Source organism: Hippopotamus amphibius, chromosome 12 (genome assembly GCF_030028045.1).
Source record: "Hippopotamus amphibius kiboko isolate mHipAmp2 chromosome 12, mHipAmp2.hap2, whole genome shotgun sequence".
In the NCBI taxonomy this organism is placed as follows: domain Eukaryota; kingdom Metazoa; phylum Chordata; class Mammalia; order Artiodactyla; family Hippopotamidae; genus Hippopotamus; species Hippopotamus amphibius.
Window position 1 is genome coordinate 94354685 of NC_080197.1, and position 26062 is coordinate 94380746.

General features: G+C 38.5%; 1 protein-coding gene and 1 pseudogene across 5 annotated transcripts in view; both read left to right on the plus strand.

Annotated features, from left to right (window-relative positions):
- GXYLT1 (glucoside xylosyltransferase 1) overlaps positions 1-25104 on the plus strand; it is a 45616-nt gene extending 20512 nt beyond the window's left edge. For 4 of the 5 annotated variants that reach the window (XM_057701479.1, XM_057701475.1, XM_057701476.1 and 1 more), the window contains 5 exons: positions 3472-3597; positions 6695-6946; positions 14668-14791; positions 15009-15181; positions 24524-25104. In XM_057701479.1, coding sequence (XP_057557462.1) covers positions 3472-3597; positions 6695-6946; positions 14668-14791; positions 15009-15181; positions 24524-24685 — 837 coding nt within the window. In that variant the 3' untranslated portion in view covers positions 24686-25104. The remainder of the gene's footprint in view (positions 1-3471; positions 3598-6694; positions 6947-14667; positions 14792-15008; positions 15182-24523) is intronic. The other variant, XM_057701477.1, reaches the window with a different exon arrangement.
- LOC130832741 (lysophospholipid acyltransferase LPCAT4-like) lies at positions 22029-23575 on the plus strand (annotated as a pseudogene).
- Positions 25105-26062: the final 958 nt, after the last annotated feature.

Below are 26062 nucleotides of genomic sequence, written 5' to 3' on the forward strand. Positions count from 1 at the left end.
ATTCTGTTTTTTACTCTCTTGTGGCTGAGCCATCTTTAACATAAGGCTTCTACCTCATGATCCAAGATGGCTACTCAAGCTCCAGCCATTACACTCGTATTCTAGCCAGCATGAGGGAGGAAGACGTGAAGAAGGGCATTCTTCTCCTCCTTCCTACGGCAACTTTTAGAAGTTGCACATGACATTCCTTCTAGTATCTCACTGGTCACAACTTAGTCATGTGACCGTATCTGGTTGCTTGTGAGGGTTGATAACATACTGTTTTAATCAGGACCACCACATAACCTTAAGAAAAAGTTATTCCGATGCAAGAAGATAGATAAATAGAGGAGGGAGAACATACACGAAAAAGAAAATTCTCCTGAAATCGCATTACCTTGCGTTCTGAGATGGTGGTGAAGATAGTGATCATCCCCCACCATCTCTGTCTGTCTCTCCAACTACACTCAGTTAAGCTTTCAAACTGATTTGGATTTTTATGCTTGATTTATGTAGGAAAAACGTATTTGATGTTTTTTCAGGTGAAATTAGTTCATTTTGCATATGAAGTGAAAAGCACTACTTGGGAACCTCAAGTCTTTTATTTTTCTGTTAAAATCTTTGATTGCAAGAGGCATAAAGCTTTATTTACCGTTTTACAAGGAATGAAATTAGAACATTCTCTAACACCATACACAAAAACTAACTCAAAATAGATTAAAGACCTAAATGTAAGACCGGAAGCCATAAAACTCCTAGAAGAAAACATAGGACACTCTTTGACATAAATCATAGCAATATGTTTTTGGATCTATCTCCTAAAGCAAAGGAAGTAAAAGCAAAAATAAAGAAATGGGACCTAATTAGACTTAAAAGCTTTTGCACAGCAAAGGAAACCATTGACAAAATGAAAAGACAACCTGTTGGATAGGAGAAATATTGGCAAGTGATATGACCAGTAAGGGGTTGGTATCCAAAATATATAAACAGCTCTTACAATTCACCATCGAAAAAAACCAAACAACATGATTAAAAATGGGCAGAAGAACTGAATAGACATTTCTCCAAAGAGGACATGCAGATGGCCAGTGGGCACATGAGGAGATGCTCAGTATTGCTCGTTAATCATCAGGGAAATGCAAATCAAAACCACAGTGAGATCTCACCTTCCACCTGTCAGAATGGCTATCATCACAAAGACCTCAGATAAGAAATGTTAGGATGTGGAGAAAAGGGAGCCCTCATACACTGTTGGTGGGCCTGTAAATTGGTGCAAACACTGTGGAAAATAGTGTGGAGGTTTCTCAGAAAATTAAAAATAGAACTCCCATATGACTCAGCAATCCCACTCCTAGGTATATATTTGTAAAAAGCAGAAACACTCATTATAAAAGATACATGCACCCCAGCATGTGTGTATCTATCTGTTAGCAGCATTGTTTACAGTTGCTAAGGTATGGAGGCAACCAGGTGTCCATCAACAGATGAATGGATAAAGGAGAGGTTTTGTGTGTGTGTGTGTGTGTGTGTGTGTGTGTGTGTGTGTGTGTGTGGTGTGTGTATACACACATACATGTACATACAGTGGAATACTACTCAGCCATAAAAAAGAATGAAAATTTTGCCATTTACAGCAACATGGATGGACTTGGAGGGCATTATGCTAAGTAAAATAAGTCAGATGGAGAAAAAAAAATACTGTATGATATCACTTATATGTGGAATCTACAGATTACAACAAACTAGTGATTATAACAAAAAAGAAACAGACTCACAGTTACAGAGAACAAACTAGTGGTTACCAGTGGGGAGAGGGGATGGAGGAAGGGCAACATAGGGGTAGGGGATTAAGAAGTACAAACTATTATGTATACAATAAGCTACAGAATATATTTCACAACACAGTATATCCTGTATATACCATGGGAATGTAGCCAATATTTTATAATAACTCTAAATGGAGTGTAACCTTTAAAAATTGTGTATCACTATGTTCTGTACCTGTAACTTACATAATATTGTACATCAGCTGCACTTCAATTAAAAAACAGAAAAAAAGCTTTCCTTACTGTCTTAAAATACTTCTAGTCTCTGTATTTGTGATCTGTGCTTTTGTGACCTTAATCTCATTATCTGGATTGTTTTCTAAAATATTAACTGAGGAATTAATCTTGTCTTAACAGTTCAGAGAATAGTTAACAGGTTGCTACCAACTATGGAAATCTTTGAAAATATAAGAGTAAAATAAATTTATTGCTTCATCTTATTTGCAGCTTCTGTGCTGCCTTCAAATCCGGCTGAAGTTATTGCTTATATAATATATACTGTGTTTTTAAACTTAGTTTTGTTTTTTTTTAACTGTCATAGTTAACTCTGAGACTTTACTTTTGCTTTTGATGAAAGAGAATCAAATATTTTGTGGAATGTGCTTTACTGCAAAAAAAGATGGTTAGATATCAGAATTTAAAAAATGGCTGATTTCATTTTGAAGCTGGTATTGAAAGGATCTTTAAGTGATTTATAAGTCATGCAAGGAGCATAAAATGCTAGGGTTTGAAACTGATTAACAGACATCAAAACAGTGTGTTGGAGGTAAAGCCATTAAACTATGTTGGAAGGCATTCTGTGTGTGGGGAGGGGGGGTGGAGAGGGAAAGAAAGAAAGAAGGAAAGAAAGAGGGAGGAATTAATGTTTTTAAAAATTGAAGACAGACATAATTCAAAAAGAGATCATCTTTAGCCTGTTACATAAAGTGCTTAGTTTTTTCTTCTCCCAAAGATTGTGAATGCTCTGTAGGAAATTTAAATCAACAATTCTGTTGAAGCAGCAGTGATAGGTAGTAATTAAACTGAATTTGAAGTATTTCAGTGTCTCGAAATGCATTCGGGATACTAAAGAGTAAATGTGTGCATTGTAGAATTTCAGATTAGAAAATCAGATTTTGCTTTTTGTAGTGTTTTTTTGAAAATTGGCACTGGATGTGCATTTATTGAAATATTTTATTACCAGGAATATCTATGGATATTGAAACTACATAGATAAATATTTTCTAACCAGTTTTTCATATTGGTTTGACTTGGATTGTAAATATTTTCTATTATATCATACATACCATGGTAATAAAATTAGTGCTTAATTTTTCTGAGTTTAGCTTGCTTAGGGATTGAAAGGATTTATACATCAGGTCAAGCTGATGGAGGTGAACAATTTGTAAGGCTCTTTCAACTTCCTGGTTTTGTAATTGATATCCTTATAACTTTAATTGTCCCTCAGATCTTTATGGTGGAATCTTTCTAGCATATTGGAATGATTTTAGGATTCTGAGTGAAAACAAAATGGTGGGAAAGAAGAATCTAACTTTTTCTTAACTGTGTATGACCTACAGTGTATAGCATTTTAAATTTTAGCTTTTGAAAAATAATCTTTTGGTTTATGGTTCTACAGAGAAAGTGAAACAAATCTAAACCGAGTTCTTTTATTTTTTAATTTTAGCTTGACAGTTGGTCATTTCTACAAACATTTAATTACTCATTATACCCGATAACTTTTCCAAGTGAGAATGCAGCAGAGTGGAAAAAGCTCTTTAAACCGTGCGCATCCCAGAGATTGTTCTTGCCAGTAAGTTCTGTCTTCATTGTTTTCTGTTTTTTTTTTTGTTTGCATCTTGCTTTTACACACGAGTTAATGAAGAGTTCCATATAAATCAGTTATATAAACACACACGTATGATTTTCACTTCGAACATTGGAAGAAAGAAAAAACTTCCCATAGAACAAATAAAAGCTACAATAAAAACCTCTGTTACAAATGAAAATTGTAAGTAATTTCTGTTGAAGTACTATTTCTTACATTTTAATTTATTCAGTTGCTGTAAACTGTTCCATCTCTAAGGAGGAGTTAGAGGTCATTAGGTCTTAATGAAGCCAAGTCTTTACCAGCAGCAGTGCAGTGGCAGGCTCACCTTCCAGTTGCAGACTGCATTTATAATTTGGGAAATGAAGTAGATCATTAGATAACCGTTTCTGTCTTAACAGCAAGCCAGTTTACCTTTCCTAGCTGATATTTTAACACAGACACAAAATTTGAGGCATGTGAACCCGAAGGGAAATGGGAACCATTTATTCAGTGGGACTGCTCTTTGGTGGTGGTCTCCGGTGATAAACCCTGATTATTTTGTTTAATCTAAAAGTATTCGGGGAATTCCCTGGCAGTCCAGGGGTTAGGACTCCAAGCTTCTGCTGCAGGGGGCATGGGTTCGATGAGTGGTCAGGAACTAAAATCCCGTAAGCTGCACGATGTGGCCAAAAACAAACAAACAAAATTTAAAAATTAAAAATAAATAAAAATATTCAGAAGCAAGGTTACCTCTTCCATTTTGAATTGAATTATCCACAGTTTTAAAATTCTCAGTAGTTGTTAGAAACACTAGAACATTTAAAATATTTATGCTAGTTAGAAATACTGGATTTAAGCTCAAGTTTCTGGAAAGTGTATAAATTATCAGGAAGAAACTGAAGCTACTTGTTATTAAATGGATCAAGGCAATTCTTAGGGTGTTAAGAATACAGTTTATCAAATCCAGGATGTCAGTTAAGATTTCAAATTGTTACATTTGGATAGCTGAGTGAGGCCTAACCAGCAGCTTTATTGCTGAGCCTGAAAAATCTGGAACCTAGGATATCGTTCTCATTATCTGCTTCCATTGTTAAGAAGTACACAAATAAGGGATGAAGAGAGGGAAAAAGCCTAAGAAGTTTTAGATACTTGATGTAGGCTTTAAATTTTAAAAATTAAAAAAAAATTTATCTTGAATCATTGCAATGTTACATTAGTTAATAGTTTGAGTGCCTCTATTCTACCAACTATCTGTACTGAAGTGCTGAATATTAGAAATGAATGAAACAGACATATTTCTTGTTTTCATAGAGCTTATTGTCTGACGTGGGAGACGGACATTAAACAGATTATGAAATTAAATAAACACAAATATGTCACTGAAAAACAGTGATGAAAACATAAGGTTACAATCATTGCTCTTCTGTTTTAGTCTGCATTATTAATATGTTTAATTGTTGATCTTGTGATAGGAAATTTGCCAACTCATTTAATGATGTAATTTCGTTAAATTCCTACATGGAATTTGAAATACTAAAATTAAATACTTGAAACCTGTCAAATTGTCCTTGTACTTCACTCTTACTTCTGCATCTTTTTAAGTAGATCTAAGTAAAGTGATACTTCATTTTTCTAAGTAAAAACCCTTTTTGCTTTTTTCGACTAAGTTTCTCCTCCTTTAAAATAGATGGATTAAAAGAACCACTGTAAGCTCTGCCGACTCCTTACCCTCAAAGGAACCATAGGAAAATATTGATATGGTTATTATTTAACCTTATGTATGACCTCCAGTTGGCAGTGGCTCCCAACAGTGACCTTGGAGCTTCCTGTCGTGTCTTCCTAGACAGCTAACAGTACAGTAGTCTGTAAACACACATGTTTCATGGTACAGAAGCAAAATGTTCCTTCACTCTTCTGCCCCCCACAAAGAGAGAGAGGGACAGACATCCAAATACATACATACCCGTTTTTTTTGTGTGTGTGCGCAATCTTCCCGGACCAGGGCTCAAACCAGTGTCCCCTGCATTGGCAGATGGATTCTTAACCATTGCACCACCAGGGAAGTCCCCATACATACCCTTTTAATTGCAGTCTTTGAACAAGTAAAACTTCTCTACTCAGGCCCTGTAGTCAACCATCAGATTTTTTTCCCCCGGCCTGATATTAAATCAGTGGGGGGAATGGAGAGATTTCAGCTTCGTAACTGCTCATTATGTTGATGGCTTAACCCCAGCTGCAGGAGGAGGTAGCAGCTTTGAAACGGAGCGGAATGAAGATCAAGCTCTTATCATCATTATATTCTTAACCAAAAACCTTTAGGTTAACGTAATCATTGAATCTTACTAACATACTGGGACAGACAATAAATTTAAATTTGCAGAAGTCAAATCCTAAAGTTTGTGGGTAAGGCAGAAATAAAAACTTACTCTTGCAAATTCCTGTAAAAGATACATATTGGAGATATAACATCTCTCAGAAAATGACATAGCCAGTCTTCCAAGACAAGTCTTGTCTTTGCCCTTGCTATAGAAGTGTGTATTTTCTTTGATTTGTTTGAGAGAGAGTAAGCTCAGAAATAAGAGCATGGGCTCTGGAGTCAGATGGTCTGGATTTCAGTTTTGGCTCTACCGTTTTGCCAGCTGAGACCAGAGTGGGAGGTAAGGGTGCCGGGCATCAGTGTTACAGGCTGAAGGGACGAGTTTAGAAGATCTTCATTTGCATTGGTTGATTTCTGTATGTACCTCAGGGAATTAAGATTCGATATGTCAGTTCACCGAAGGTAAAGTTACTTTCCATTATGAAAAGCGTTTCCACCCTAGACTTTGAAGATACTGCTTTTATTTTTTCTTCCAATTTTTAGTATTGAGTTTTTGCTCTGATTTGTTTTTTCTAACTTTTCGTCTCTAAAAGTTAATAAACAGATTAGCAGAGTATCTATATATGCTCTTTTAAAGAATGACAGACTTCGGAAAAATTGCTTTTAAAAATGAATGTCAACTAGTTTATCTCTTAGGTATTTTTTAAATAATGAAAGCCTCTTTCATGTTTTATATTAAGTAAGTAGAATTATAGTTAATGATTCAAATATCTCTCCCCATAGTTAATCCTGAAGGAAGTTGACTCACTATTGTATGTCGACACTGATATCCTTTTTTTACGGCCCGTTGATGATATTTGGTCTTTACTGAAGAAATTTAATTCCACACAAATTGCTGCTATGGCACCAGAGCATGAAGAGCCTCGAATAGGCTGGTATAATCGCTTTGCCAGACACCCATACTATGGGAAAACCGGAGTGAACTCTGGAGTTATGTTGATGAACATGACCAGGATGAGAAGGAAGCATTTCAAGGTAAGTCACCGATCCAGGTTAACGTCTCTCCCTTTTCCCTCCAGATTGTTTGGTTTCCACTTCCGTTTTGCTTTATTGAAAACTAGATTGAACTATTCAGAATTTTTCCACTTATCTAGAATATTTAAAGAAAAATGTGTTCTTAGTATTGTGTTTATTAGAGCATTACAGCAGGTCAGAGCAGATGGCATTACAATGAAGGAACAACACAGCAAGTGTGAACATCACCTTCTTAGATTGGTGTTCCAGGCAGGAGTTGTCATTTTGTGGTTGTGCAGCCTCATAATACTTGAATCTAAAGTGTGGTACATCTTGGGGAAACACAGACTGTGGTTAAGAGCTTAAGACTCAGTCCTTTTGGCTTGGTTCAGATGCTGCGATCTTGGGTAAGTTTTGAGCATCTCTGGGCTTTGATTTCCTCATCTGTGAAATAGGATGTTATCTATCATCGATAACAGTACCTATGTCATAGGGCTTTTGTGAGGTTTAAATTAGAACAGAGGCTAACACATAGGAATGTGCCTATTTTGGTGCTGTTGGAAGTTAAAAAAAAGAATCCCTACATGGCTCTCAAATTGTGGGATCAGTAGAAGAGTTAGGCTATTTAAATTCTCCGATTGTGCATTCTGAACACATGAGTATGTTGTACTGTTTACCAGTTTCATGCTGATGAATTGTTAAGTCCTTGTAATCTGGGGGTGTTGGAATCAAGTGGTTTGGCCTTATGTTTAGCTTTGCCCCCTGTTCACCACAGCCACTGGCCAACTGGTTAACTTTCAAATGTCAGTTCTCTCAGCTGAAAAATAGAGATAATAAATGAACTTAGGTTGTCTTTTTAAAAGAGCCATTTAAAGTGCTTAGTACAGAACGTGACACACAGGAAGCACTTCAGTGTTAGCTAAAAGCAGTGGCTTCGGAAGCACTCATATAGACTCACTGTTTATCTCTTTTTTTTTAAATGATGATTTATTTTTATTTTTATTTTTTTATTTTTTACAATAAACTGCATATATTTAGAGTGTACAGTTTGGTATCCCAGTCTCCCAATTTGTTCCCCCCCCAACCCTCCCCACTTTCCCCACTTGGTGTCCATATGTTTGTTCTCTACATCTGTGTCTCTATTTCTGCCTTGCAAACCGGTTGATTTGTACCATTTTTCTATAGTCCACATATATGTGTTAATATACAATATTTGTTTTTCTCTTTCTGACTCACTTCACTTTGTATGACAGTCTCTAGTAGACTCACTGTTTATCTCTTTACATCTAGTTAGCACTAAATTAAACGTTAAGGGATATTATGTCTTTTGTGGTATGAGTATATATATGATATATGTATTTGTAGGTGCATATATATTTGTCTGGTAATTTTCAGATGGCTGGTGGACCAGAATTTACACCATTACTTATTACTCCTTTCTGCATGTCTGATTTAAATCTGTTGTCCCCTCTTATCCTTGCTGTAGGCAGCAGTTCTGCTTGTAGCCATCACCACCCACATCTTGACATTTCAGTCTTAAGACAGTTAGTACCCATCACTCTTGTCTTCTGTGAAGATCCAGTAAACCTAAGGGTTTTTTTAGCTTTCCCATTTTCTGTACCTTTCTGAAATCTCAGTTTCATTTCAGCTTTGTCTTCTACAAATGAGTGCATTAGGGAGGCCAGTGCTGTGCTGGCCTGTGCTCTTGCTTACCAGTGAACATCTTTTTCCATTTCCCATTTTTTAAAATATATTTTGAACTTTAAAATTTTATGTACCATAAAATTTTACTAAATAAAACAAGTGTCATACCATGAGTTTTCTTCCTTTTCTGACAGTTATACTATGCACGGTAATATTATACCAGAAGATGGTGCTGTAAGATTATGGTGCTAAGGAGTAGGTAATGTGACCGCTCATAAACTCTTCACTTGAAATTCTTAGAATTATGAGAGAGAGAGTGTTGCAAAGAACCTTAGAGATAATTTAGTGTAACACCATTATTTGATTTTTGAGAAAATTTCAAATTACAGCTACATAGTTCAAATCTGTGATTATTTTTTATTTACCTTTTACTTACTTAAATGTCATTCTTAACTATATTTATTTAACAGTTTCTCCCCTTTCCCTTTTCTTTTCGTCTGTGTCATGTTCTAAATCAGCTGGAGATGTAGATACGGCAGTTGAAATAATTTCTAACCTTTCAAGCTCCTGTTTTTTTCTGTGTATTAATGACCTAATGAAGAAAAACATGAGGTGTATGATAGGACATTAATTCCGTAGGTACCATTTACTTCGTACCTACCATCCCTCTGTTTCAAACAACTCTATCCTTGCCCAGTGGGAGCAACACAGATTTGCTCTGTTTTTAAATATTGTGTTTATGGTTCCTGATAGGTTTATACAAAATTTATTGATTTCTAGTTCTTTTCATATAGTTTTCTTTATTTTTCCTGATTTCCACACATATCCTTAGCAAACATTGCCTTGTTTTTTCCTACTGTAATTCTATAACTTCTGGCCAGATCTTAAATGTTAGAGCTCTAGTGATATAACCGAATTACTTGTAGTAACTTTCAAATTGTTTCATACAGGGCCATGCGTGTTACCCCATAGTTCTTATCACATGAGAAGCTCTAAGACTCCTCACTCAGGATAGTGGCCGTGTTTTAAATTCTTAATTTGCTTTGCTGTCACCCAGCCCTACCATTCATGATTATTTAGTTCCAACCTGATGTATTATAATTATATATTTTAAAAATTAAAATAGTATATATTTAACTTTTTTTTTCCCTCATAATGCTTGGTAGACATTGATGTAATACTGGCTAAGATACTGCTTTGTATCTTGTATTATGATTGTGTTTGCAGTGTTGAATCCCTGTTAGGATATTCCTTAGCCTTTTTTCTATGTATTAGATAAAAACCAGAGGCTGTAAAATAAGGCATCTTGAGAATTCTCTTCTTGTATATTTACTGTACCCTGCCCATGTCGTGCCATGTGTTACTTTGTACAGTAGTTTTGCCTGTTTTCTCCATCTGCTGAGGGCAGGGTGTGTCTTTTATACAGCTTTTTATTCAGGGTATTTAGCGTGGAGTCTGGCGTAAAGTAGCAACTCAACAGATAATTGTTGGCAGGGGCAGCCAAAAGTTTTAGAAACTAGCCCATTAATAGATTATTGAAAAATATTGAAAAAGAGAATACTTATCGTCAGGTAGCCATGAGAGTCGTTTTTACATATTTGAAAGACGTATGTGATAGAGGGCTTTTAGTGTGTTGCATATATAGCTTAAGAGAACAATATCAGTGAACATCTTACCCAAAGGGATAGGACTTTTCAGAGGTTAGTAACTAGTCTTTGGGAAGTGATGAGTTCTCAGTTTCTAGCATAATTGGAGCACAATATGAATAGATAGCCACCTGTCAATTTTATATTTATGTGTAACATAGACTGATGATAAAAATGAGTCTGTATTTTCAAAAGCATGCATAATTCTAAAAATGAAACCAATTTATCTTAGTATACATGTGCATTTTGGTAGGTTTGCCGAAATTAGTAAATTAGAACTACATCTCTTTAAAAAATTACAAACCTAAATCATGCTTATAAAAATTCAGACAATTCATTGCATGTAGAGTAAAAAGGTAAGTCCCCCCTTTACACATTACTCTCCCCAGTTTCATTCTTTTGCGCAAATGACAGTGTAAACTTTGCTACGTATTCATCAGACACTTTTAAAAAGGTGTTTTGTAGCAGATATGCGTGTACATTAGCATTTATATGTAAAATTCTTTTATACATCTTCAGTTTGCTTTTTTCACTTAGTAAATATATAATTGATTTTTATGTCAACACATATAGTGTGTCACATTTAATGTGTGTGATATTGTGGGGAAAGAATGATTTGATTTTATTCTTTGTGTGTACTAGTATGAATATGTAGTTATATGGCTGAAAAATATCTCATGTATTTTAATTCTTACTTTCCTGATTATACCACCAGTGTAGGTAAAAATCTTTTCATACAACTTTTAGCCATTTTTGTTTCTTCCTTTGTGAATGGCTGTATGTCCATATCCTTTGACTGTTTCTCTACTTTGCTGTTTTTCTGTTTCTGTTGACTTGAACTTTTTTTTATATATATAATGCCTCTTCATTAAACTCATTTCTCTAGTAGTTTTTCATTGGTTGTCTTGGATATTCTAGGTTATATCCTCAGCAAATAATACTAGTGTTATTGCTTCTTATCCAGTATTTTTCTAGTAGGACTTCTCCTTTATGTTATAAAGGTCCCCCCTCCTTGTGTTTTTGTTTTTTTCCCCTAAAACTGCCCTGACCTTGTAATTTTATCTTTCTTTTCTTCTAATAGTTGTATTTATTTGAATAGGTGTATTTCTCTCTCTCTCTCTCTCTCTCTCTCTATTTTTTTGCATAAGTAGAATCCAGTGAAGACTTGAACATGACATGTACAAGGGGTCGACTAGTCCTGTCTATTGAACCTGTTGCTTGCCTTGGTCCTTGAGCAATTCATAGTTTCCTTTGCAGATTCTGAGAACATTTAATTAACAGGATCAGTGACTTATTTCAGAGTCATCCTTTCAGTAAATTATTTTCATATTATTTCCTTAAGTAAAACTTGTTTCAGTAATTTTCCAGATTTTGGGGGGAGGGAAATTTCTGATTGTATATAGTTACTGTATTTACTGCATTCTGAGAAACTTTACACAAAGGTAATACAATTATAGCAGATTATATTTAGTTTAAATATGTAATTTTTTTCCAGGAATTATGACGTTTCTTTCTCAAAGGATATCTTGTTTATACCTCCATTGAGTTTATTATATATCTTAGAAGAGCATGTAGCAATGTTATTGAACTATCTGTGAAGAAGGATCAGTGGTTTCTTTTCTTTCTTTTTTTATTGTCATTTGTCTCTAGGTATTTTTTGATTTCCTCTTTGATTTCTTCAGTGATCTCTTGGTTATTTAGTAGCGTATTGTTTAGCCTCCATGTGTTTGTGTTTTTTACAATTTTTTTCCAGTAATCGATTTCTAATCTCATAGTATTGTCGTCAGAAAAGATGCTTGATACGATTTCAGTTTTCTTGAATTTACCAACGCTTGATTTATGACCCTAAATGTGATCTATCCTGGAGAATGTTCCATGTGCACTTGAGAAGAATGTGTAGTCTGCTGTTTTTGGATGTAATGTCCTATAGATATCTATTAAATCAAGCCGATTTATTGTGTCATTTAAAGCTTGTGTTTCCTTATTAATTTTCTGTGTGGATGATCTGTCCATTGGTGTAAATGGGGTGTTAAAGTCCCCCACTATTACTGTGTTTCTGTCGATTTCCTCTTTCATAGTTGTTAGCATTTGCCTTATGTATTGAGGTGCTCCTATATTGGGTGCATATGTATTTATAATTGTTATCTCCTCTTCTTGGATGGATCCCTTGATCTTTATGTAAAAAATGTCCTTTCTTGTCTCTTGTAACATTTTTTATTTTAAAGTCTATTTTATCTGATATGAGTATTGCTACTCCAGCTTTCTTTTGATTTCCATTTGCATGGAATATCTTTCTCCATCTCCTCACTTTCCGTCTGTATGTGTCCCTAGGTCTGAAGTGGGTCTCTTGTAGACAGCGTATATATGGGTCTGGTTTTTGTATCCATTCAGCCAGTCTGTGTCTTTTGGTTGGTGCATTTAGTCCATTTACATTCAAGGTAATTATCGATATGTATGTTCCTATTACCATTTTCTTAATTGTTTTGTTTATGTTTTTGTAGGTCCTTTTCTTCTCTCATGTTTCCTGCTTAGAGAAGTTCCTTTAGCATTTGTTGTAGGGCTGGTTTGGTGGTGCTGAATTCTCTTAGCTGTTGCTTGTCTGTAAAGCTTTTGATTTCTCTGTGCAATCTGAATGAGATCCTTGCTGGGTAGAGTATTCTTGGTTGCAGGTTCTTCCCTTTCATCACTTTAAATATATCGTGCTACTCCCTTCTGGCTTGCAGAGCTTCTGCTGAGAAGTCAGCTGTTAACCTGATGGGAGTTCCCTTGTATGCTATTTGTTGTTTTTCCCTTGTTGCTTTTAATAACTTTTCTCTGTCTTTAATTTTTGTCCATTTGACTACTATATGTGTTGGCATGTTTCTCCTTGGGTTTATCCTGCCTGGGACTCTCTGTGCTTCCTGGACTTGGGTAGCTGTTTCCTTTCCTATGTTAGGGAAGTTTTCAGCTATAATCTCTTCCAATATTTTCTCAGGTCCTTTCTCTCTCTCTTCTCCTTCCGGGACCCCTATAATGCGAATGTTGGTGTGTTTAATGTTGTCCCGGAGGTGTCTTAGGCTGTCTTCAGTTCTTTTCATTCTTTTTTCTTTATTCTTTTCTGCATCAGTGATGATCACCATTCTGTCTTCCAGGTCACGTATTCGTCCTTCTGCCTCAGTTTATCTGCTATTGGTTCCTTCTAGTGTAATTCTCATTTCAGTTGTGTTGCATATCTCTGTTTGTTGGTTCTTTAATTCTTCTAGGTTTTTGGTAAACTTTTCGATCTTTGCGTCCAGTCTTTTCTCAAAGTCCTGGATCATCATCACCATCATTATTCTGAATTCTTTTTCTGGAAGGGTGCCTATCTCCTCTTCATGTAGTTGTTTTTCTGGGGTTTTATCCTGTCCCTTCATCTGGTACAAAGTCCTCTGCTTTTTCATTTTCTCTGTCTTTCTGTGGCTGTGGTTTTCAGTTCCACAGAATGAAATACTGCTGATACCGCTTGATTCTGCTATCTGCCCTCTTGTGGAGGAAGCTATCTGGATCGGTGTTTTTTGAATGTTATTTACAATCTGTCATGAGCCAATGCTTTTGTAAAAATAATGTAAATAAATTACTAGAACAATATTAGACTAAATAGACATAAAATTGCTATAAAAGTTTCTAAATCTTACTCTTAATTTCTTTACTTAAATATTGTAGAGGAGCTGAAAAGTTCACTGACCAGCACACTGCAAGCTGTACTTTTACAGGAGTACTGGAGAGTTGTAAAGAGTCAAATTGGTATAAAAGACTTCATATTCACCTCCACCCCTTTCAGCCCAGATTCACGTGATCCCCAGTGCTCTCTCAACTCTGTTGTTCCCTTAGGTATTTGACTTTGGGTTTTAAAATAATGAGCTATGAGTAATTCCATAGAGGCTGAAAAGGCATCTGACGAAATTCAGTATCTATTTTTGATTTATCAATTCCAAATGATCTCTTTGAGATGCCAATTTTAAAGTGTTAGCAAATCAGACTAATAGTAATCATGGTGTTAATAATAGCTAACACTGTGCCAGGTACTGTTCCTAGTACTTTTTATTTATATATTGACAGGTTTAATCCTCAGCAGCTGTATGACAGAGACATAGGTACTGTATCTAGATGTATGACATAGGTATTAAAGCTTTTTAAGATGAGGTCATAGTCATAGTACTTCAAGTACCTCATACTTTCTCCTTTCCTTCCCGACTTCTATTAGATTTATCTCTTCTTTGTGCAGCTTCAGATACCTTCCTTTGTTATCTTCTCCACTCCGGCTTGACAGTCTTACTGACATTTAGGTTTACATTAGGTTCACTTGGTTTTGCAACAGAAGAAGTTTACACTTCTGTTGCTCTGTAACGATTGCTGAGGGAAGAATGGGGAACTTGTCGTTATGCTGCTGTTTTAAACCTGAAGGCCTGAGAATCTCAATGTGTTCACCAACAGAATGATATGACCACTGTGCGGCTACGATGGGGAGATATACTTATGCCAATGCTTAAAAAATACAAACTGAACATCACATGGGGTGATCAAGATCTGTTGAATATCATATTTTTTCATAATCCAGGTAATCATTTGAATTTCTTTTATTCCTTGCATTTGTAAAAAAAATCATAGTTAATATTTAGTCACAATGGGAGAAATGTATTTATTTGACTTTGGCTTATGTTAATGGTTATCACTCTATGTTTAAGGCAGAGTAAAATAAATTTAAAATTTTTGAAAGATGTTAATCCTGTGAAATGAGGGTATATTTGCTTCTTTGTTTTTTTGTCTTTGCATAGAAAGCCTTTTTGTTTTTCCGTGTCAGTGGAATTATCGACCAGATCATTGCATATATGGAAGCAATTGCCAAGAAGCCGAAGAAGAAGGAATCTTTATTCTTCATGGGAACAGAGGTGTTTACCATGATGACAAGCAACCAGCGTTTAGAGCTGTTTATGAAGCACTGAGAAATGTAAGCTTTTTTTTAAAAAAATGTTTTTGTGGACATACTCCCAGGCTTACAGAGAATTTGCACGTCCTTTACTCTGGTTCATCAGTTATAACCCCAGCGCTCCTACCGCTTAGAGCTCCGGCACTTGGCGTCCTGCTGTAGGGAAGCACACTCCCTTTTGCTCACTTGCTGATCTGTGCATTATCAGCATGAACTCACTGAGACGTGTTTTTTCGATGATTTGTAATGCAGTATTCAGTCAGTTTGTTTATACTGATGCTGATGTTTTGCCAAATTTTGGCGATTTGGAGCCCCTTTCGGCTGCATCTTGTGATCGTTTGACACATTCGCATCTTTATTTTGAGTACCTTCTCGTTCTCTGTCCAAAGAAAATGTCCCAGGCTCATCTTGTTATACCTTCCTTGCCCTCGCCCTGAAATTAGCTCTCTGTCAAAGGAACTCTGAGGCTTATTGCTGCAAGGATGTCTTCCCTTGTAAGCCCTTCCAGCAGCAGAGCTGGGAAACGCAAATACACAAACACACACAGCCCTGTGCTCACACCTGTGCGCCCAGTTCCATTCCCTCAGGCCCCTTCCTTGCCTTCTACTTTGTTTCTGTTTTATCTCCTTTCTTCCACAGTTAGAATCCTGGCCCCAAATAAAACATTTCCTCTTTTGCTTAATCCTGCAGTACACTTAAAATAGCTTCAAAAATGCTCCAGTCATTACTGCTATCTCCGCTCCTCTCTTCTCGAGAAACCAGCCTACTGTAAACCTCGGGATTTGTTTCTAGTCCTCGGCCACCCTACCCTGCCCCGCCCCGCCCCAGGTGGGGATGTGTACTCAGTACTGTGTTCACAAGTTACTTGCATTTGTTCTTTTCTTTGCCTTTCAGTGTGGTTATTTATTCATTTGAAATGCAGTCGGGTTCATGTGTTTCTGTATGCTTTCGGCTTTAAGTTTTTTCACCTCACCTTTGTTGATTTAACTTTAATATGAGGAATATTAATAAACTTCAGAAAGTCAAAACTATATAAGCGTTTACTCAGAAGTATCCCTGCTTCTCCATCCTTCTGCCCCAGGCCCCCACCCCATCGCCAGTTTCATTTTCTGGTTCATCCTTGCTGTACAGATGAGTAGATACGTGTGTGTTCTGTAACCCCCTTGTCTTACAGGAAAAGTAAGTACTGTGCAGCTTTATTTGTGCTTTGTCTTTTTCACAGTATTCTGGAAATTTGGGTAATTATAAATATTTTCCTCATGCTTTCTTTTTTTTTGTAAACAGCTGTATGATACTCCATTTTGCACATATACCAGAGGTTATTCAACTGATCTCGTATAATTGACCATTTTTGTATTTTCTAGCATTTTGAGTAATAAATAATGCAGCAACGCTTAACTTGGCCATAGGTATATTTGTATTGTTGGGAGATGTATCTTCAGGGTACATTCCTGGATGTAAGTTAATTTTAACTGAAGATACTGCCTGTGTCCCCTACATGGGGATTATTTGCCTTCCTGCCAGCAGTTCATGATGAGGCCTGTTGCAGCCTCATTAACAGAGTGTATTACCAAACTTGAAAAATTTTTGCTGGTCTAATAAGTGAGAAATGGAATCTCAGTTTAAATTTGCCTTTCTCTTATGGTTGAGATGAACATTGTTTTATATATTTAATGGCTGTTTTTGCATCTTTTTTGGGGGTGAATTTTCTTTCAAATCTCTCACCTAGTCATATCATTTTTAAAAAATAACTTTACTGATAACATATTTTATGTATAGCACACAGTTCACCCATAGTGGTTTTTTTTAAATAAATTTATTTATTTATTTATTTATGGGCTGCATTTGGTCTTTGTTGCTGCATGTGGACTTCTCTAGTTGATGCGAGTGGGGACTACTCTTCGTTGTGATGCACGGACTCCTCACTGCCGTGGCTTCTCTTGTTGCAGAGCACAGGCTCTAGGTGTATGGGCTTCAGTGGTTGCAGTATGTGGGCTCAGTAGTTGTGGCTCGCAGTTTCACTAATTGTGGCGCATGGGCTTAGTTGCTCTGTGGCATGTGGGATCTTCCTGGAGCAGAGATTGAACCTGTGTCCCCTGTGTTGGCAGGCGGATTCTTAGCCACTTTACCACCTAGGAAGTCCCATCCGTAGTGTTTTTAGAGTATTTACAGACTTGTACAATCATCACCACAAGGGAATCTTGGTCTTTACTTCCTGCCTTCCCACCATTTGTTGCAAGTTTTTTGTATATTAAAGATATTAGTTCTTTTTCTGTGCTTTCTGATGTAAATTTTTTCCCCAATTTGACTGTTTATGGCAATTTTTGCCATTCAAAGTTGTTTTTTAAAAACTGTGTGTAATCAAATTTAAAATCTTTTTTTAAAAAAAGTTGTAATTAGAAAGTCTTTCCCTACCTATACTCAGCTTATAGAAAAATTCAGCTATATATATACTTTTTCATTTATTACATTTAACCTTCTGCTCACTTTGGAATTTACTCTTTTGAGCAAGGAATAGATCTAATTTGGTTTTTTTCCAAATGGCTGTCTTGTCCCAACACCATTTATTTAAAAGTCTTCTCTGTAACCCAGAGATTTGAGATACTGACTCTATCGTGTACTGAAGTGCCATTTTTAATTGTGGGTTTTCTGTTTTGCTCCATTGGTCTGTCCATTTGTGCACCATGACACACTTTTTGTTATAAAGGCTTTGTGCTGTATTTTAATATCTGATAGGGCTACTTCCTCTTCATGGCCTGTCTTTTCAGTGTTTTCCTACCTGTTGTGTTTTTATTTTTCCACAGATATCAACTCACTTAATTACATAAAAAACTTGTTTTTTTGTTTGGAGCGTATCTTCACATATTAACTTAGTGACTGCTGACATTTTGCTGGTGTTGAGACATCTTAAGAACAAGGACTGTCTTTCATTTGTGTCTCTCAGGAATGTTTGTTTTCTTCATGTTAGGAATTTTGAAGATATCTTAAGTGTATGGTTAAGTGTTTTATCTTCTTTGCTGCCTTTGTTGCGGTTTTCTCTTTTAAGCATTTACTTTATATTGAGTTAGGGAAAAAATTATACTGGCCCCACCACCCACCCCAGATAACTGTTCTTCTCTTTTTTTTCCCCTTGTTTGCATTGTCCTCTTTTGTGTATTTAAGGTGGGTGGACAGGGGGACATGATTGTACTTCACATACCTCTAGGTTAGATTGATGCATGAACCAGGTCTCCGAATATGCTGGGGATCTAGACCTGGGCCAAATCCAGTTAAGGATTGGATTTATGATTTTGCTTAATGAGCTGTGTATCAATTGCTGTCCATGCAGCTAAACTTACTGATACCTGGGGAGAAGTATGTGTGACCACTCGTCTCTCATGTGGGTATGTTCCCTGTTCTGCTAGACTGTGTCTAATCTTATGTGGATGTGAAGACAAAAACATAGGTAAAATGATAGGAGTGCTGGTTTGGTGTAAGTGTGGGGGTCAGGAGAAGAGCCGAGGCCCTGATTTGCTAGACTCTCAGTATTTGCTAGTGACTGACTCTGATTATTTGCTAGTACAGCCTCAGTCATAGGAATGAGGATAAAGATACTGAACTGTAATCTACTGAGACAGAGACTATACTAGGACTGTGAAAGAGTGCAAACAGTTTTGCCCCGAAGGGTCAGGGAAGGCCTCATTGATGAGGAGGCATTTGAAGTGAGCCCTGAAGAATGAGTAAGAGTTTGCCAGATGAGCAGGCTGGGCCAAAATTGCCTGAGAAGAAGGCTGAGGGGTTGTGAAAAATCCATGGGGAGGTCAGGCGTAGAGCTGTTTGGGGTGATGGGGAAAGGGAGGCTGGGGTGGGCTGGACATGGTGATGACGTGCTGTGTGAGGTGGTGATCTGCAGGGACAAAGAGCTGAAATTTTCTGCTGGAAATCTGTGTTTCTCAAACTTGGTGGTAGGCAAAGTGCTGACGGGATTACAGACTACAGTTTTAATGTTTTTGCTAAATTTCTTGTCCTGTAAACCTGAGAGAGAAGGTTTCTGAATAATCAGTTTATCATGATACAGCTACACTCACTGAAGACTTGTAAAATTTAGTGGTGTTCATTTTCATGTAACTGACCTTGTATGCCTTCAGAAATCAATATCATATTTTAATAATGCTTTATCATGGGTTATAAAAATGACAAAAGGTACATTTGAGGTTCTGAGACTTCGCAGGATAGAAAAGAAATGCATTCCTATAAAAATGTGATTTCTTTGTTGCCTTTGAGCATTGAAAAAAATCCCATTATTAAGGAATTAAATCTTACTAGTTTTATTTGATCTTTTCTTTGATCTTTTATAAATATATGCTTTTAGAAAACTGAGTATTGGTTTTAAGCTGATTAATTACACTTGATTTTTTAAAAAATCTTATTTTAAAAACTCGCAAATACTGAGATAATTAATGATGAATGTTTGGGGTCTGTATTAATAGCCATATTACCCATTTTGAAACTTAATGAAGTTAATCAGTCTTTTTTTGGTGCTCTTGGTTAGTGTTTTTATCTTCCCTTATCTATAATTCAATAAGAAGTGTAATTTAAAAGAATTGCCATTTAGACAAGGGTATTTATACAAGTTTCAGAGAGAAGCTTAGTCATAGCCTTCCAATGCTGTGAACAGAAAGAATGTGAACCATCTTTAAAATGTAAATGCATGGCTATGGCTGCCAGCAAATCAGTTTTTACAGTCCATACATAGTTGTTAAATATTAGTTACTGAGTGAATAAGAATATTAAGATTAAAAATTGCAGATTCGCAATGGGAACAAAACATTTTATTGCTCTGTAAAATATTTTCTGCTTCTTGTATTTCATTTGAATTATTGGGTTTCTTGGTGTTTCTTGGTTAACTTTGATTTACTTCACACCCTTCTTCTGTTTGCTTAAGATGCAGTAGGTTTGCAAAGGTGCGAGGGAGTCTCGACCAGTTCCCTCCTGCACAACCTCCTTGTATACAGTTGGCACTCAGCATTTATTGGATTGACTGCCTGGCATTCTACCATATTTTTAAAACATGTTCTAGTTTTTGAAAATGCCTTGAATTATCTGCCCGTGTTCATCATAGCCTCACTATTTATTCGCTGCCTTCAACTGACAGTCTCATATATAAAGCATGACCTTCCTAAAAGTTTGTGTGCTCGGTTCGGTGCCAGTGAAGAGGGAGGGAGTGATTGTGTCTGGAGAGCTTCTCAGAGGAGCTAATATTGGACTGGGCCAGAAGGATGTGTACCAGGCAGACAGGAAAGGTGCAGATGAGTCAGGTACAGCACTCAGTGTGGGAAGAGGCCCGCAGTCGGGTAAGGGCACATGTGGCCTCTGGGAAAGGGGACGTCTGGATATGAGTTCCGTGCTGCACAACTCCTGGACCCTGCAGAAGCTCACTGGCGGAGGGCGAGACTTCAGGCTGTGTATATACAGGTGGACCTTTGGGTGATTTATCACCTTCTCCCTTAAAGGTCAAACTACTTGTGTTATATGGTAGTCTAAAAGAGCTGTAATTCATGAGGCACTATTTTTATTAATATATTTCAGGAAAATACTCATCAAAAGACTTTCTCAGTAGGGGGAGCAAAGATTTAACCACAAACACTGGGATTTAAATCACATGAAAATGAATGAACGGAATCTCAAGTATTCCTGGGAATTAACTTTTAAACACCTTGTGACGTTTTTGTTTTCGGTCATTGTAGAGCAAGAAAAAGACCGCAGTTTGGTCTTCCCAGTGTTACTCGCCTCTCAGCCACAGTGGTCCCAGTATGTTTTTTTTACATGTTGAGATGTTACTTGGCAGTTTCACTTAAGACAGGTGTTAAACCTTAATGAAGGTAACCTTCTTCAGTGTAACCCCAGAAGAGTGTAGACATATCTGTATACAGCACAGCGTAGTTTCCCACTGTTAACTGAGCTTCATCTTTATTTCATTTTATTTATTTATTTATTTTTGGCCAAGTCCCACGGCATGTCGGATCTTAGTTCCCTGACCAGGGATGGAACCCACGCCCCCTGTGTTGGGAATGTGGAGTCTTAACCACTGGACCGCCAAGGACGTCCCCGAGCTTCATCTTTAAACAGAGTTTTTGAAACTGATTTGGCACAGTTCCGTTTGCTTTTTTGGATGAGCAGTGTTGTGTGTTTGTGAAACTCTTGACTTTTGGAGCTGAGGTGGAATCCTAGCTTAGCCACTTACTAGCTTTGTAACGGGGACAATTCTGTCTCCCTGCTTTAAGTAGCTTCATTGTAAGTGATGATGTCCTGTTTCATAAAGTTGGTGTGAGGCTTAAATGCGTTAATGCGTATAAAGCTCTTAAAACGATGCCTGGCATGTAGGAAGTGCCCTCTCTTTTTTAACCAGTCCAGCTTTCAACAGTCTCTACCACATCCCTGCATGCTAGGTGTTATTTTTTTCATTACATTCTTCCTAGTTAAGCCTCTCCTCCTCTTTTTGTTTTGGTTTGGTTTGGTTGTTTTTCAAAAATACTTTAAGATATTTATCCTCAGTGTATGGGATAAGGTTTGAAAAATCACCCCAAGAGTGAAGGTTTCATGCAGCTAATGACGGTTTTCTTGCACGAGAGGCACCACGGTTTAGGATCTCTTTGCAGGTCTAAATGTCCATGTTCTAAATTATCATCCAAGTTCAGCCTGTTCTCCATAGATGGGCTGAGGCTTCCTACAGATTCACTGATTGTGATTCAGATGTGCTTTTATTTCCTCTCCCTCACTGGCAGGGGAGTGAGCCTCAGGTCATTTGCAGCCCTCCTAGATTTCAGGTTCTGAATTTCCTTCAGGATCTTGCCTTTTTCACTGACTTCAAACTTTTCCCGTAAAATGTTCTATTTTCAAGCCCCGTCAATCTTTCTAATTGTAGTTGCAAACACTAAATCAAAAAATGTACCTGGTGGAGAGGCAGGGCCAGGGCCAGAGCGCCACCGCCACTGCCGCCACAGCCGCTTCTCTGCAAAGAGGGGGCCGGGCCGGGGTGCCCTCCCTCCCACCTTCTCCCGCCACCATGGGCCAGGGAAGTCCGGGGGACTGGGCCCCCCTCGACCCCACCCCCGGGCCCCCACTGCCCCCCAGCCCCTTCGTGCATGAGTTGCATCTCTCCGGCCTCCGGAAGGTTGAGGACTGTGCGCCACAGCGGGGCGCTGGGCCTCAGCCGCCTGCTCCTTTTCCTGCTGGGTTTCCTCCGGATTCAAGCTCGGGCCAGCGGGCCTCTTGCCTTCGAGCTCGCGTCCTGGCTGCTGCCCCTCACGCTGCTTTCTTTGACCCCATTGTTCTGCTGCCCTGTGACCTGCCCGAGCTTGTGGATCTTTCTGTTCCTGTCATTGGAGCCCTTCTTCGCGTCAGCCAAGCCATCCTAGCATCCAGGCGTGACCCGGCTTCTCGGCGCAGAGCGGCAGAGGGGGTCTACCTCCGGAGGCACGTGGCCCCAGGTACTGTTCTTTCCCGAGGGCACCTGCTGCAACGAGAAGGCTTTGCCTAAATTCAGACCAGGAGCCTTCATCGGAGGGGTGCCTGTGCAGCCTGTCCTCATCTGCTACCGCAGCAGTCTGGACAGCACCAGCTGGGCGTGGAGGGGCCCTGGCGCGCTCAGTCCTGTGGCTCACAGCCTGAGCCCCGCAGCATCGTGGGTGCGGAGTTCCTCCCTGTGTACCGCCCCAGCCCGGAGGAGAGCAGGGACCCCGCCCTCCATGCCCGCAGTGTCCAGAGGGTTATGGCACAGGCCCTGGGCATTCCGGCCACCGAGTGTGAGTCTGTGGGGAGCTTGCCTGCGATTGTGGTGGGCGGGCTGAAGGTGGCATTGGAACCACAGCTCTGGGAACTGGGAAAGGTTCTTCGGAAGGCTTGGGCTGTCCCCTGGCTGTGTGGACACTGCGGCAGAGCCAGGTCGGAGTCAGATGATCAGCCAGGAAGAGTTTGCCAAGCAGCTGCAGCTCTCTGACTCCCAGACGGTGGCTAGTGCCTTTAGCTACTTCCAGCAGGATGCCGGTGGTTTGGTGGACTTCCGAGACGTGGCCCTTGTGTTGGCAGCTCTGGATGGGGGCAGGAGCCTGGAGGAGCTGAGTCGCCTGGCGTTTGAGCTGTTTGCCGAGGGGCCCAGCCACCTGCTGTACAAAGATGGCTTCAGCACCATCCTGCACCTGCTGCTGGGCTCGCCCCGCCCTGCCGCCAGGACTGCATGCCAAGCTGTGCCAGGCAGGAGCCCGCCAGGGCCTCTCCCTCTGCGAGTTCCAGGACTTCTCCCTTCACCACCCGCTCCATGGGAGGCTCTTCAGCACCTATCTGAGCCCCTCCCAGACACCAAACGCCTCCTCCCCAGGCAGCACCCCCGCTCTGGCCAACAGGACTGTGCAGGCCCCCAGGCAGAAGGGCGACTGAGCACTTGGACCTCCCCAGCTCGCACCCACCCACAGACTCAGGCAGCGCCAGGGCTAACCCTGGGCCTCAAGCCCATCTCTGTCCTGCTTGACTTTTTGTTATTGTTGTTGGTTTTTTTAAGTTGGTTTCCATTTTTCGTTCGTTTGGTTTTATTTTGTAAGAAACTATTTTATATATAAATATATATCTATATCTATTAAAAAAAAAAAAAGTACCTGGTTGAAGATACTAAGATCACAGGTTATTTCCACGTAGCTACTACTACAGTGTTTTTCAAAGTATGTTCCTTGGGATATTAATATATTTTTATGGTGAAAAGGGATTCTGGTAAAAAGTATATTTTGGAATTAGTGGGCCACACAGTATCCAGCAGATGTATTTTCTGTTTTTATAGTTTTTCGTGTGCCACTGTGACTCCCCCGCGGAGTGCATGGTCTTTAGCAGTCCTCAGGCACATTCATCCCCTGGATCCCTTTGTGCAGTTAGGGCTCTTTGGGAAGCACTGAACTGTGCTGTCGTTTTGCATTCCTCCCACTCCATGCTTCCATCTCACGCCTTTCCAGTGCAGCCTCCCCAGTGTCATCAGAGCGGTTCTTGGCTTTTACTGGTCTCTCTCAGACACCCTCAGAGGTTTCGGTTGTCACCTCACGCCTGTCAGTATCTCTGGGTCTTCTCTGCCCTTGACCATGTTCTCGCCTCGGCTTGGAACGCCCGGCCTTCCCCCTCCTCTCCGAAGGGCTCTGCCTGATACCCCCAGGACTTACCGGGACTCTCCCTCCTCCCGTGAGATTGTATTCTTTTTAATTCATTGAGCTTATTCGTTGGGCACATGCTCTCTGTGCAACTTTAAATGGAGATTGTCAATATAAAGTTGATTGAAGAACTTGTTGGGAATAGAGTTACATTTATATATCTCTCTCTCTTTGTCTTTTTATTTTCTTTCCCTAGTGTTCTTTTGAAGATGACAACATCTATTCCTTATTAAAGCCTTTAGAACTGGAACTACAAAAGACAGTGCATACATACTGTGGAAAAATTTACAAAATATTTATCAAGCAGCTGACAAGAAGCATACAGGATCGTTACAACAGACCACCAAAAGAGAGGTGACTCTTGGTGACCGCCACATCAAGTGAATTAAAACAACAAAGTATCAGAGGCTATGTGTGAAGGAATAGTCTTAGATGAAGTGTTCAGGAAGGAATTATTCATCTTCAGAATAATTTTTCTTCCTGAAGAAGTTAAATGAGCAGTATATATATAATGAAGAGTAAGTTGGGGTCTTGGACCCCAACAAGAAGATATATTTGATCTCTGATGTTTTATAATATTACTTGCTATCATTCCAGTATTGGTGAAAATATTATTGAATGGTTAGAGTCCACAGACTTTGGCTGACTCTTCCTCTCAAGTGGGTAAGAGTAGTAGGGACTTTTGGATGGAGAAAATGTACCTCATACACAGTGGAAACACTCAAGCTGTGAGTATAGCAATAATTTTATGTCAGCACTACCCTCACTTTAAACGTGTGAGAAAAAAAGTTGTTTACAGGAACGGAAAGGTTCTGTTTCTAAAGAAATGTGATGTAACTGATGTCACTGTCGACAATCTATGTGTGCCTTTATACATTTCATCTCTTAAATATTTTTGTGACAATCACGTTTAAAATTTCTTTAGTTTATAAGTAAGCTGCACATTTAAAATTGAGAGGGAAAACTGAAAGATTTGGATCTCAGTCTCTGTGTGTATTTGTGAAAAGTAGTATTTTCATTTGTATGTGCTTAACTGTCTTGCCAAAAGTCAGATCTAAGATTATTAAGCAGGTATTTTAGGAAATTTTTTTTATCACTTAAAATGAAAAATTTCAGCTTTACTGGGCATTCTGGACGCAATAAATATGCAGACAATAAAATGAGAACATAATGAATATACTTATGTGATGGACCAAAATGCATAAGCTATAAGCTTCCTGTGAGCAGTAATTCTGGTTACAGTGGAGCAGCAAAGAAGTGGTCCATTTAGACCTTTTTCCTTCTACCTCAAAATGGCTTTGCAACATATTTTTGAAGAAGCAAATATACATATAGAGCCTTACTTTAAGTAAGTTAGATGACTTTCATGGATGATTTGGCTTAAGAAGGTTGTCACATCTGACTGTAGAAAAACTAGTGTTGGTTAATGTGCATGTTCTCCTTGTTTTGAATATCACTTAAGACAGTTTTTTTTTTTTTATCTTGACAAAAAGAAAATATTACTTCTCTTAGTGTTTTGACCTCCATCTGATGTAGGTATAGATTCTGAGTACTTAGCATGTGCTGTGCTGGGGCACATGTGTCATTTTACCAAGTGCTATATGGTTAACTTCTTTTTCTCTTTTTGGTATTTTAATGCTTAAATAGAGAAGAAAAAATCATGAAGGAGAAATATCACCTATGTGAAAATAGTGGTGATTGGCTTTATGAAGACACAGTGTCCTCTGTGGAGATG